The 14,667-nt window shown below is 39.2% G+C and overlaps 1 protein-coding gene across 2 annotated transcripts in view; it reads right to left on the bottom strand.

Annotated features, from left to right (window-relative positions):
- The window catches only part of ppil2 (peptidylprolyl isomerase (cyclophilin)-like 2), a 363,209-nt gene that overhangs the window by 198,430 nt on the left and 150,112 nt on the right, over positions 1-14,667 (bottom strand). For both annotated transcript variants that reach the window (XM_043716077.1, XM_043716075.1), the window contains exon 11: positions 5,269-5,344. In XM_043716077.1, the coding sequence (XP_043572012.1) occupies positions 5,269-5,344 (76 nt within the window). The remainder of the gene's footprint in view (positions 1-5,268; positions 5,345-14,667) is intronic.

The following is a 14,667-nucleotide window of genomic DNA, read 5'->3' as shown; positions in this document are numbered from 1 at the left end:
CTAACCCGAGAATGCAACTTTAAAAAAAAAGTTTTTATGATTTACACATGAAAGAAGTGAAACTATCACGGTATTCTAACAGATGAAAGGCTTAACAGACAATCAATTTTTCAATGTATAATTTCAGTTACATCACACTGTAAACTTTTGCTATAAACTCTGTGTTAGGATTGAGCCCTCCACGACCACCTGATGAAGGATTGATGCTCCGAAAGCTAGTGTGCTTCCAATTAAACCTGTTGGACTATAACCTGGTGTTGTGTGATTTTTAACTTTGTATACCCCAGTCCAACACCAGCATCTCCAAATCATGAACATTATGAACATTGCCTCCTAAGTGTTCCCTTACTTTAAGATCTTTTATAAAGTCAGGCTCATTACATAGCACTAAGTCCAGAATTGCCTGCTCCCTTGTGGGCTCCGTCACAAGCTGTTCCAAAAAGCCATCCTATAAGCATTCCATGAATTCCCTTATTTTGGATCCACCAGCAACATTATTCACCCAGTCCACCTGCATATTGAAGCCCCCATGATCACTGTAACCTTGTCTTTCTGATATGCCCTATCTATTTCCTAGTACATCTTGCACCCCTGGTCCTGACCACTGCTGGGATGTCTGTACCTAACTCCCATTAAGGTTTTTTTTGCCTTTGTGGTTCCTCAACTCCACTCACACAGACTCCACATCATCTGACCCTATGTCATTCAGTGTCATAGAGTTAATTACATTCTTAACTAACAAGGCAACCCCACCCCCTCTGCCCACCTTCCCATCTTTTCGATAAGTTGTAAATCCTTGGATGTTTAACTGTCAATCCTGAACCCCCTCCCCGCAACCACATCTCTGTGATGCCTACCACATCACAATCATTCACGATGATTTGTGCCGTTAATTTATCTACTTTGTTACGAATACTGAGAGCATTCAGGTAAAGTGCCTTAATACTAATTTTCTTATCTTCATGATTTCCAACATCTCTCGTAATATGTCCTAAGTTATCCTTCCTTTTTGCTTCATTCCTAGCCTGCTTTGAACTTAAACCCTGCACACATGCTAACCTGCTGCTTATCTTTCGACTTGACTCCATATTCCCTGTCGCTTTCCCTTTCCCTTTCCCTTCCCCCTTGACTCACAAGTTTAAAGTCCAAGTGACCACCCTATTTATCCTTTTCGCCAGAACACTGGGTCCCGATTGGTTCAGGTGGAGACTGTCCCATTGGTACAGATCACCCCGGTTCCAAAACTGATGCTGATGTCCCATGAAATGGGCAGATTCTGGTTATACAGGGAAATGAGACTAATCAAAGTTCATGGGAAATTACCAATTGATCTCACTGTGGAGCTTGTTGAGTATGAGTTCCTTTGAAAATACGCAACGGCTCTTTTTCTCTTCATCCAATCCTGCATAAGCTTCAACATCCAGGGTTTCCTTGATTTCTTGGTCCCATCCTTTATCATCTTTGGAAAATATTGGTCCTGTACTCTCCCAAGAGTCATACAGTCACAGACTCATACAGCTTGAAAACAGACCCTTCAGTCCAACTCGTCCATTTTGACCAAGTTTCCCAAACTAAAATAGTCCCATTTCCCTGCGCTTGGCCCGGATCCTTCTAAACTTTTCCTATTAATGTACGTACCCAAATGTCTTTTAAACATTGTAACTGTACCTGCATCTACCACTTCCTCTGGCAGTTCATTCCATATACTAACCGCCTTCTGTGTGAAAAGGTTGCCCCTCGGGTCCCTTTTAAATATTTTTTCCTCTCTCATCTCAAAAAGTACAATCCCTAGTTTTGAAATCCCCAACCCTAGGGAAAAGACCTTCACTATTCATCTTATCTACGCCCCTCATGATTTTATAAAGTCACCCCTGAATCTCCTATGCTCCAGTGTAATAAGTCTCAGACTTTCTAGCCTCTCCTTGTAAATCAAACTCTCCAACAACATCCTGGTAAACCTTTTCTGAATCCTCTCCAATTTAATAATATCCTTCCAATAGCAGGGCAACCAGAATTGCACAAGGTTCTCCAAACTTGCCCTCACAAATGTCCTGCACAACCTCAACATGATGTCTCAACTGCTAAATTCAAAAGGTCTCAGCAATAAGGCAAGAGAGCTAGATGCCTTCTTAATCACTTATGAGCCAGACTAAACTCCTTCAAAATATATTAAGTAGTTAGCCTGGTCCCCAGCTTTTCCTTTTTTTTAAGGCAAGTGTAAGGCATTGCATTCTAGATGTAATTCAATTGGTCAAACCACCAGGTTTGAAGCAAAATGCACCTTATTCTTATATATAATTAAAATACAAACAAAAGAATGAAGAATTGGAAGAACTTAGCTGTATTGGAAAACTTAACAGGACAATAGATTATTTCCCTATTAAACAGCATTTGTTCCAACACAGTAACATTCCATACACATCCTTGGCAAAGGCAAATTCACTAAAATAGGTTATCACACATGCAATTCTGGCAGCAGGAAGAGAATCTCAGCTTTTTGTTATGAGAGACAGAGAAGAAGAAGAGCTTCCACATCCAGCTTCAAGACCCCAGCAACTGTGGGAAGTTAAATTAAAATTGTGTTCTATGGAAGCATGACTCCACCCTTTCAAAATGCTTCTATTGTTCCAACCCCATGGCCTACGTTTTTGACTGGGAACAGACGCGTAACCACCTCTGCCTCAACCTCTCTTCATTTAAAAAAACCAGGACAAAATACATCTCTTAAAAGTCAAAGTATCATCACACTACTCTGTCTGCAGGTGACACAACGTTCAAGGACCCCTACCTCTCTCCACTTCCCAGGGCTCTACCATTAACTGTAAAAGTCCTGCCCTGTTTGTTTTACCAAAATGCAATACCTTGAATTTATCCAAATGAAATTCAATCTGTCACCCCTCGACCCTTTGGCCCAACTGATCAAGATCCCTTTGTAATCTATTGCCTTCTTGAATATGTCCACTGCTCTGACACAGATTTACATAGAAGTACCTGTTCCAAGACCACTCTGACCAAATTAAATTAAAGTTGGCCTTCCTCTCAATTCAGAAATTTGATTTCAGGCTTATCTTTGTCCTTTTCCACAATAAAAGATCTAACAGATGGATACAATTTTAATTATAATAGAGCCATATCAGTTCTCAGAACATTCGAAAGTTGTAATACAACAAGCAGATTTGAAATGCAGTCATGATGCTCCTGGCAATACAACAGCTTGCATACAGCAAGGGTTGATAGAAAGGAAACAAAGGAGCATGTAATTTGATTTCAATATCATTTGGTTAAATAAACAATTGTCACCACAAAAAACAGATGTCAGTTGGTAATAGTCAATGATTATTTTTAGAAACATGCTGTGCAAGCTGATTGGCCCCTAGTTCAACATCTCATACAAAGATGACACCTCCTACAATGCACTCAGTCAGTGTCAACCTGGATTGTGGGTTGAAGTGTTTGAACCCTCACTGGTGAGAGTGAAAAAACTATTACTACTCTCCGCGATCAGTTCCTTCGCTTTGCTGCCGTTGATGGCGGACACCTCCCTGCACTCCCATGGCATCTTTCCATGTGATCACAGAAGGAACAGCACTTGCCCTTTTGCCTCTTCCCTCCTCACTATGCAAGACTCCAAACTCCAGACACACCTTTCAGGTGAAACAGCAATTTACCTGCACTTCATTCAATCTAGTCTACTGCATCCGTTGTTCACAATGAAGCCCCCTCAACTGTGGATACATGACAAACAGACTGGACGATCACATTGCAGAATACCTACCCTCCATTCATAAAATGACCCCAAACTTCCAGTTGCCTGTCCATTCAACACAGCACCGTGTTTCCCTGGCCAATATTTCTGTCTCGGGCCTGCTGCACTGCTCCACCAAGGATTAGCACAAGCTGGAAGAACAGTATAATTTTCAGTGGGGACCCTGCAGCCTTCAGGACTCAATGTGAAGTTCAATAATTTTAGAACCTGAAAACCACCTTTTATGTCCTTTAACCATTGACACACCCCAGACCTTGTCATGCCACAGGCTGCTTTCAACATAGTCAATCTATTTTTCACCTACGTATTGCCTCAGTTATCAGCTTTTCTTTTTCTGGGCTTACGATCTATCCCCCTTTTGTCTGAGTAACTTTGATTCTCTTTCTGGGTTCTGTATTCATCTCTCCAGTCAATCCTCTCCGCTCCACCTGTCAACTTCATTGAAAGGTAAACTTTGCTTTCTGTCCACAGATGCTGCCAGAGCTGCAATTTTTATTTTTGTTTCAGATCTTCAACATCCACAATTCTTAGTTTGCTTACAATAAAGCATGGCTAATGGATCTACTCCCGTTTTAGTGTTCACTACCAACTGACCCAAATGACACATACAAAGGTTCAGCAATTTTTCACAGCCCGCTACAAGTTTTTAAACTGGAGTCTCGGAAATATACTGTGCCTCACTGGATTATTGGATTCATGTTTTAGTTGACTTCCTAGCAGATTTCTGTCTGCGTACACATGCAAACATATAAAATGAACAATTAATAAATAATCTGCTACAATAATGGAGTTTTCTTGAGGGCAATTAAGGCAAGTGTTCAAACCAGCAGCATTATGGTTGTCTTGGGGCTTTCCCTTGCAGAAAGGTTTGAAACCAATAAATCATATTGCAAATGACCACAAATGACAAAAAGCAACTCAAAGACGGACCAGTCCCAATATGTACAATGACTATTTTTTAGCCTGTGCCATCAATTTTACAGACAACTTTATAAAAAAGCTATGACTGCTTTAAGATCTTTAACCTTTAACTATAATGGCAGCAGCAATACCAACATTACATTTCATTGACTTTGGTTTTGCACTGTTTTAATGCTGCTAAGTCATGAAATTAAAAAGGTTAAGAGAAACTGTTGATTCCTCTCTTTTTGCTGTTTTGCAAATTACATGTGAAAGTAACAAGGTAACACTGTGAAATGTCAAATCACCAAGTTTACAGAACTGCTCTAGCTTCTTCTCAATTCTTTTGTCCTTTCCAAACCAAATAGCAAAATCCAACATCTTTTTGCTAAGCTGGATCAGACGATGATCAATATTCTCAATTTGAATCTTTAGATATGGACATGCAGAGGTGAACGTGACCACTGATGTGTGTGTGCTAATTAAACAGCACAATCTGTTTTTAATTAGATAGGCAGCAGAAAGTATGAGCAGCCTCAAACTCGAACTAGAAGAGACATGAATCCATTATTTAGAGTAACTGGAGGATTTAATCCAATTACCTGCTTCATGCGTAGTTTCTGGCATCATTGCTGTAGATGTGAAAGAAGCAGAGACTTTTCCTGTAGAGTAATGTGCCTGTAGGAAGGAACAACAACGATCTGATTAAATCTATTTTTCTCCACGATTTGTGATTTTGACATATGAGTAAGCATGTTGGAACATCATAGGAAGAGTTAAAGCATTCAATCTACCTCTGCCAACTCCAGACAACAACTAAACCTTATCAGATAATCCCCACATACCTACATTACTTTATTTTCTTGAACATGCTCAACAATTGAGTTCTGGGCTGTAAAATTCTGAATTGCTTAACATGCTGCCCTGAGACTGATATTGGCTATGGCAGTTTATTTTGCAAACTTTCAACAATGAATGACATTATAATATTTATATTATTTACCTATTTAGCTTATTTTTCTAATCAACCTGTCCGAGATGTAATTACACATCACTAGAGCAGGTAGGACATGAACCCAGGCCTCCCAGTCCAGGGGAAGAAACTAGCAAAAAAAACAGCAAGCCAAATGAAAAGTGCCTCATGAAAATTACTTTCCCGTAAGAAATCATGTGATAAGGATTCATAGACTCAGAATCCTTACAGTGCAAGATTGCTTGCATTTCTGACCTGTGAATTTTTGAATAAAAGCTACTAGCTGGCATTGAACCTAATGTGTCCAAAATTCCTCTTACTGACTCTTTCTACTTACTGCTTGCTCACCATTTCCCTCCTTGACCTTCTCTGTCACCACTTCCTTCTCCAAAACCCTTCCAGCGAGAAAGGACTTGGGAGAGCAGTGGCGAGAAAGTGAATCAGGGAGTGAGACAGTGATAGCATGGAGAAGAAAGGGAGATAGGAAATGGAAAGCAGCAAACGGGCTGCAGAGACACAAGGGCTGTACAGTGAACATTGGCCCAGTGAACCCTTGTTACACACTAAACATATTCTGCTTTTGGTAAGGGAACTAAAGCTATAAACAGCTGCACAGGTGCAATCTCACTCTGGTTCTAAATAATTATACTGAAGCGTCTTTACTCTTATACTCCCTTTGTAATACAAGCCCATATAATGTTGTCTTCCTAATTTCCTGTCACTACATGTTAGCTGTCTGATGTGTGTACAAGGACACATAAGCTCCTCTGAATATCAATACTCCCCAATTGCTCTCTATTTTAAAAATATCTATTTTTATATTTTTCTTAAAAAGTGAAGAACTTCACACTTCTCCGCACAAGATTCTATCTTCCATGTTCTCACCCACTCGTACAACTTATCAATGCCACTTTGCAGCCTCTTTACATCTTCACAGCTCACTTTTCTATTTGACTTTGTACTGTCAATAAATTAGATTCTATTCCCATTCAACCCTCCTCCTCTAGATATTTCTAATCAACCTGTTCAGAGGTGTTATTACACATCACTAGAGCAGATGGGACTTGAACCCAGGCCTCCTGGTCCAGGGTTCAGAACACTATCACTGTGCCACAAGAGGGCCCCTTGGCGCCCTCCTCTGTGTTATTGACATGGATTGCATATAGCTGAAGCTTACTCTTGAGAGACCCAAAAATTACAAATCAGCCAAATCAAAAATGAACCTGTTTATCCTGATGCTTTGTTTTTTCGCCGTTAACAAATCCTCAACCAAAACAAACAGAATTACACCCAATTCCACGAGTTCTAATTCTGTGTAGTAATCTCATGTGTGGCACCTTGATGAATCCTTTTTGAGAAACCAATGATTTTGAAAATTATTTCATGCTGCTCTCTTGGCTTGTTTCCTAGTAACTAAAACAGTCAGACACTACTCACATTAGCGAGGCTAAGCAGTAGTTTTTGGGATTCCATTTTGATAAACTACTCAAATAAACACTGATAGACACTAAACCGATCATTTTTATGTTGCAATAAAACAGAATAAATTATTTACTTTATGTTTCTTCACCTGCTCAACATTTGAGGGTGACCTGACCTACAGGATATACTGCAGATATTTACTAGCATACAAATATGGCTAAAGTGGTAACCTAAATCATCAGGTTTCACATCACATCTAATTATACAAATACTCACTGATTAAATGAGAAGCACTGGGAAAGGTTTTGACATGGCAGGGATTCTCGCTCCACCACTGGAAGAGTCAGTAGGGAATGTACTCTCTGAACTCAGCAGCCCTGCAGCAAGTTCAAGCAATTTCACAAGGTGGAGACTTCTGCTCCCTACCTGGGGAGGAAGTCCCACTTTGAAGAGATGCTGACCAATCTGATTGGCCAGGAGCTCTGCAGTCACAGTAGCACCAGGATTTAGTGGTGGTCAGTGCTGGGACTACAGGCATTCCCAAAGTAGTAGTTATGGATTCCAGTCTTCAGGGAAAGCTGGGTATCGGCACAGCCTGGCTGGCAGGCCCTAGTGAGTGAGGAAGGATAGTGGGAGTCAAGATCAAGAGCCCCGGGAAGGGGTTAGGACCTAGTAGTACGTGCTTCTGATAACCACTGAAGGCCCCAAAAGGAGGTTTTCTGTTTGGCCAATACCAGCCTAAAACATCAAGCTATCCTCTGCTGTGACTAATAATAATGGATGGGTGGGATGAGGTATTAACATCGCTACTGTTATGAAGATGTGGGCGTACTGTACCTTTGAGAGAGTTAAAAGCTAGCAGAACTACCTGACAGCACCAAGTGCTCTGAATAAGGTAACAATGTAACACTTGGTCGAAAGCTAGCTGGGTTGCCTGGAAATGATAAAACAGATTTGAATTAGGCCAATCAGTTTAAATTATACTCTGAAAAATTACCAAACTCCAATCCAGTTTTTAGTATATTGATAATCTTAAAAGCCAACGCTTTGGGGGGGTATAAGACCAGGGAAAATTGAACAGTTGAGAGGAGAACTGCCACGCCACCAATATCTGCAGACTGCCCAGAGAATAGCTCTCTAAAAAGGTAGCTTTATTGATCAGTAACCTGTGAATCAGAAATCCTTATTAAGAAGAAAAGAAGATTTGACGTCTGGCTGGCTTTTGAAAAGTTGAATTTTGGTAAATCTTAATGGACTTATCAGACTAGTATTGTAGAAGGGGAAGGTAAAAGATAGGTTAGAGGAAGGAGTTGTAAATAGTTGTTAGTTAATTATTCCCTATTATACTTTAAGAAACAAAGTTGTTACTTTTCCTTTAACTAGTTCTTGGCCTCTTGAATTTTCACAGATTACTGCATGGAATAAATCTTTTCAGTGTTGCTGGTTTAAATTAAGCAGGAGGGTTTCAAGGTGGGTATTCAAGTCCTTTTGTGGAAAGGAAACAAACCCTTCAATCCAACTCATCCATGCTGAGCAAGTTTCCCAAACTAAAATAGTACAATTTGCCTGCATTTGGACCAGATCCCTCTAAACCTTTCTTATTCATGTACCTATCCAAATATCTTTTAAATGTTATAACTGTTCCTTCATGTACCACTTACTCTGGCAGGTCATTCCATGTATGAACCACTCTCTGTGTGAAAACATTACCCCTCAGATTCTTTTTAACTCTTTTTCCTGTCATCTTAATATTATGCCCTCTAGTTTTGAACTCCCCCACCTTAGGGAAAAGATGTTTGCTATTCACCTCATCAATGCCCCTCATGATTTTATAAACCTCAATAAGGTTATCCCTCAATCTCCTATGCTCCAGTGAAAAAGTCTCAGCTTATCCAGCCTCTCCTTATAACTCAAACCCTCCAGTCCCAGCAACGTTCTGGTGAATCTTTTCAGCACTCTCTATATCCTTCCAATAACAGGGCAACCAGAACTGTACACAGTACTCCAAACGTGGCCTCACCAATGTCCTGCACAACTCCAGCACCTACACTTAACGGTCTGAGCAATGATGCCAAGAGTGCTAAGTGCCTTCTTTACCACCCTGTCTACCTATAATGCAACTTTTAATGAACTGTGTACTTGAAACCCTAGGTCTCTCTGTTCTACAACACTCTCCAGGTCCCTATCATTAATTGTATATGTTCTGCTCTTGTTTATGTGGAGAAACCTACAGCAACTTGCAAAGCAGAGAACCAGAAGTAGTTAGAGCATAGCTGTTTCCCTACAGAACAGACTGAGGAACTCGATGATGCAACTTCATGCTATAGACTTCCAGGTGAGAACATGCAATACAATATTACGATGATGGTACTTATAAACATAAACAAATAAATGCATGCATCCAGATTCAAGATGCTTTAATATATTACGAGCTCTAATCATGTAGCTTAACACAGTGTATCAAAACTGGTGCGGACTTCAGATGAGGGAAGGTCTGCAGGCAGGGAACTAACTGTACCTGGATGCACTGATGATATTCCCATTGCAATATTTGTCCTTTTTTTTGAATATTTCCATAATGAACATAAAGATTCTCATTTGCAATATAAATTACCTTTATAAAGTGGTCAAAATGCAAGTATGATTTGGAGATGCTGGTGTTGGACTGGGGCGAACAAAGTTAAAAATCACCCAACACCAGGTTATAGTCCAACAGGTTTATTTGGAAGTATTAGCTTTCAGAGCGCTGCACCTTCATCAGGTGGTTGCGACAACCTCCTGATGAAGGAGCAGCACTCCGAAAGTTAGTGCTTCCAATTGAACCTGTTAGTTTTAAATCACACAACACCAGGTATAGTCTAAGTAGATTCCCACTAATTGTGGCACTTAGTGCCTCCAGTGAATGGGAGTGTGCAATTACAGCTTGATCAGGGCAGTTTTCATTATAAATGCTGATACAGTAAATTATCAACATGCAAAAAAGTTGGTTAAAAACTCTTGCATCCAAATGCACCTCCTGATATGACAGAAACAGAACAATTGGGATGGGGACAAGTAAGATACTCATCCCCATGCTGAGACCAGACCCGCTCATGATGGATTGCAAATGGAATCTACTACATCAAAGTAGTTGTTTTAAATGTTTACTGTTGCTATCAATGTACAATATTTCATAATTGCAAGACATACAAGGATACGTAATTTTATTTATTATACAACAGAACAATTATCTTCTATTATTTCACATTACTGTTTAATTCTGCAAGTTATGGTAAACACAGCTTTCAGCCCTTTTTTTCTGTTTATATTCAGAGCAGCCTTTCTCATCTTATTCCTTCAGATGTACAACCTGAAGGCAGTTTTCTCAGCTTTGGTTCAGTACATATCTCAGATTGCCTTTAAAAATTAAACATTCTTGGGATATGGACATGACTGGCAAGGCTGGCATTTTATTACCAAGCCATAGTTATTCTTAGGATGTTGGTAATGGGAATCTCTCTGACCTGCACTGTATGTGTTGAAAATGCTCACACAATGCTCATATCTGATGAGTTGCTTTTGTAACAGTTTTGATACAACTGAATGGTTTATTCCATATGCTCAGGATGCAGCTAAGAATCAAACATGTTAATGTAAGAATGAAGTCACATTTCAGCCAGTCCATGTGAGGATAGCACACTTCCTTCCCTAAAGAACATGAGTAAATGAATTGGATTTTTAGAACAATCCAACAGCTTTACAGTTATACTTGCATATATCAGAATTTTCATTCATTTCCAAATTTTAAGAACCAAATTCCAATTAAAAATGGTGAGGTTTAACTCCTAGTCTCTACATCATTAATCCAACGACAAAACCACTCTTCTATTGCCGAAACTGAATCTGCTATCCAACTATTGTTTCTACAATGCCATTAATACTTTTTTTATGGTTTTGAAGCAGGCAGTAATTAAACCTAAAATGCAACTTGGTGTATAAGTCAAACTCAAAATTACTAAAAAAAAAGCAAAATACAACAGATGTTGGAAATCTGAAACAAACACAGAATGCTGGAGAAAGTGAGCAAGTCTGATAGCATCAGTGGAGAGAGAAACAGAGTTAATGTTTAGAGTTCAATAAGATTTTTCTTTGGTAATATCAGACTTCAGTCATGTCAGTTTTTCCAGACCTGCCTAGTTTCTCCAATATTTTCTCTGTATTATTTTAAAATTACAAAATTGGAGACACAGAGATAATCTACTATACAAGGAGAGGGAGAGTTCCTTGAGTGCAGTGCAAGAGTTAGTCACCAAGCAATGAGAGTGGAATAAGAGGAAATGAAGTATATGCTGCAGCAATGAGGAGAAAGAAATGGGAGATGACAACTTGGCAGAGACAGCTTTAGAAATACTTGTCCATTCTGACACTACTCAGGGGAAAAAAGATCCATGGTAATGCATGGAAGGAAACTTGCAAGCACCATTGCAAAACTATTGATTACCTGGGATATGAGGAAGGAAAGAATCTAGTGTTGAGAAAAATGCAAGTAGTATTTCTAGAGAGTGATTCTATGATAGACGGATAGATCTTCAGACATGAAGAGTATCAAGGTGTTGCTTTTCTAGTGTAATGAAAGGGACATAAAAAACAGATAATGATTCTGGAAGAAGGAGCAGGAGTAAGCTGAAGTAATCAATCATAATGAAACTAATAACAAAGGGAAAAACAAGAAAGACGTCTTATAGAAGGCGTTTGAACAGTTACGTGCCAAGATTAAAAAGTACAGTAAAGTGATTATTCAGTTGCCAAAAGTTAAACTAGTTTGGGAGAAAACAGATTAAAGATACCAATTCATGGATTGATAAGAGGAAACACTTTTTTACACTATGGATATCACTTCTGAGAAACAAGAGTTGCTAACTAGAATGGAAATTATGCTGGACCGTCAATAGAAACATGGTTTTTGCTGAAGCAAGGCTAAGCACTAAATATTCCTGGCTATGAAATTTCCAAAATGTATGGAAAAGGTAAAAAGGTTGGCATGGTTGCCTTATTATTGACATGATTAAAGACCAAGAAATCTAAGTTTTCCACTGATCTCGATGCGTAGATTAAATTAAGAAACAATAAAAGGTACTTAGACCAAATTGGGGGTAAGTACAAATCACAAACAAATTTCCAAAGGAATGTTATAGGAGGGAAGTTTGCACAGTCATATATTATTATGAGTCTGTTAATACCAATGCCAAAGAGACGGATCATAACTTGCATTTATATAGTGCTGTTAATGTATAAAAATGTCTCAAAGTAGTTCACAGAGGCACAATGTGACAAAGATGGACCAAAGTCAAAGGGATTAGGCAAAAGGTTTGCCAAGGTAGTGAGTTTTAAGGTGGGACTTAACGCAGACAGGTGATGGCAGAATGCCATGAGAGATCAGAGATAGATACAGAGCAAGAGGCCTAAACAGCTGAAGTCATAAGATGGGTTGAAGGGAAGGAAGGATCACAAGTGGACAGTGAAACAAATTGTGAGTTCAATTTGCAATGAAGGGGTTTGTAGGACTTGAAGATGTTGCAGTAATAGGGAGTAACAAAACTTATAATTAACACTGGTATACAATCTTCTAAAAAAAACATGCAGAAGTGTTTCTTTTGTCAGGATGTTGCAAGTCTAAGAATGTGGCATTAGATTTAGTTCTGGGTATCGAATCGGAAAAAGTAAGAAATGTGAAAAAATATCTTAAGAAATAATAACTATATGTAGCCTAACAAGATTCAGGTAGAAAATATAACAAAATGCCAGGACAAAGGGATCAGACTGAAAATTTGGTACATTCAATAAATAAAAAGAGAATTTCATTGAAATTAGTTGAAAAATAATAGATCAAACAGCAGGCAAGCAATTACAGATACAGAAAATACAGGTAAAATTCATTGGTCAAGGAGCAAAAATAGCACATCAGTGGTTGTAAATCAACAAATAAGTTTGATATTGGACTTAAAAATGAGGTAAATGATGAATATAGAGAGGAGAACCAAGAAGAAAACAATGAGAGCAGCAATGCCAAAAGGAGAGATTAGGAAAGCCAAGTGTGAGTATGAAGGAAAACTAATGGCAAACTTAAAGGGAAACAGCAAGACCCCTTAATGTTCCAAAATGCTCATGAAGTGCCTTCTGTACAAAGGGAAAAGAGACAAGGCGAGACCTCACAGGTCATTTAGATTGCTAAAATCGGTAATACTGGATGAAATTAGCAAACACTTAGAAAGGCATGAGCTAATTGTACAATCACGATAGATTTACAAAGGATAGCTCATTCCAGCCGAATCATTTAAAGTTTTCAGGAAATCATAATATATGGAATTTAGAATTTTAATGTTTGGTTTAAATGTGAATTTTGACAAATTTTCTATTGTCTGACATATGTATATTAGCCGCTACAATAAGTGGTACAGTATATTCAAGAATATGTCTATACAGGTCAATATTTAATAATATGATAGCATAGCCCAAGAGTGGAAGAACTTGAGATAGAAAGCAAACAGAAAAAAACGCAAGACAAAGTCAAGTCATTGTCATTAGCTGTCCCTCGATTGAAGAATGATGTCTACTCAGGTTCACAAGTTCCTACATTGGGTCTTCATTTGACTGAACAGAATGAACCTTTAAGAATACAATGCAGAATGTACAGTAAGGTGAATGTCCCAGAAGCAGGGTCTGCTTCATTCTCTTTCCTCTCTGCCACCATCATTATTTAGGTATTGGGACTTGAAGCATGATGGTTAACTTGATTGACAAGCTGTTTCCATTCTGAATGATTAGTAGCAAGCTTCTCCAGTCACCAAGGACAATGCTTCAAGGACATGCTTCAAGGACAGCATCAGAATATTTTTGAAGCATTTCTTCTGTCCTCCACTGGAATATTGGTATTTAAGTAGTCAGATAGGGAGAGTTAAAAGGCTTTGGTGTAAAATAAGTGGTCAAATAAAGGAAATGTCAGCCTGTATTTTATTGCCTTAGTTGCAGTCAGTACAGACAAATTCCGACCTATTAGACATTTAGAGTCATAGAGGTGTACAGCATGGGAACCCACTCTTCGGTCCAACCTATCCATCCCGACCAGATATCCCAACCCAATCTAGTCCCACCTGCCAGCACCTGGCCCATATCCCTCCAAACCCTTCCTATTCATACACCCATCCAAATGCCTCTTAAATGTTGCAATTGTACCAGCCTCCACCACATCCTCTGGCAGCTCATTCCATACATGTACCACCCTCTACATGAAAAAGTTGCCCCTTAGGTCTCTTTTATATCTTTTCCCCTCTCACCCTAAACCTATGACCTCTAGTTCTGGACTCCCCAACACGAGGGAAAAGACTTTGCCTACTTATCCTATCCATGACCCCCATAATTTAGTAAATCTCTATAAGGTCACCCCTCAGCGTCCGACGCTCCAGGGAAAACAGTCCTACCCTATTCAGCCTCTCCCTGTAGCTCAGATCCTCCAACCCTGGCAACATCCTTGTAATTCTTTTCTGAACCCTTTCAAGTTTCACAACATCTTTCCGATAGGAAGGAGATCAGAATTGCTCACAATATTCCAACAGTGGCCTAACCAATG

The sequence above is a fragment of the Chiloscyllium plagiosum genome, chromosome 25 (genome assembly GCF_004010195.1).
Source record: "Chiloscyllium plagiosum isolate BGI_BamShark_2017 chromosome 25, ASM401019v2, whole genome shotgun sequence".
In the NCBI taxonomy this organism is placed as follows: Eukaryota; Metazoa; Chordata; class Chondrichthyes; order Orectolobiformes; family Hemiscylliidae; genus Chiloscyllium; species Chiloscyllium plagiosum.
Note: the sequence above shows the minus strand (reverse complement) of the source record. Positions and strands in the feature narration are given on the sequence as shown.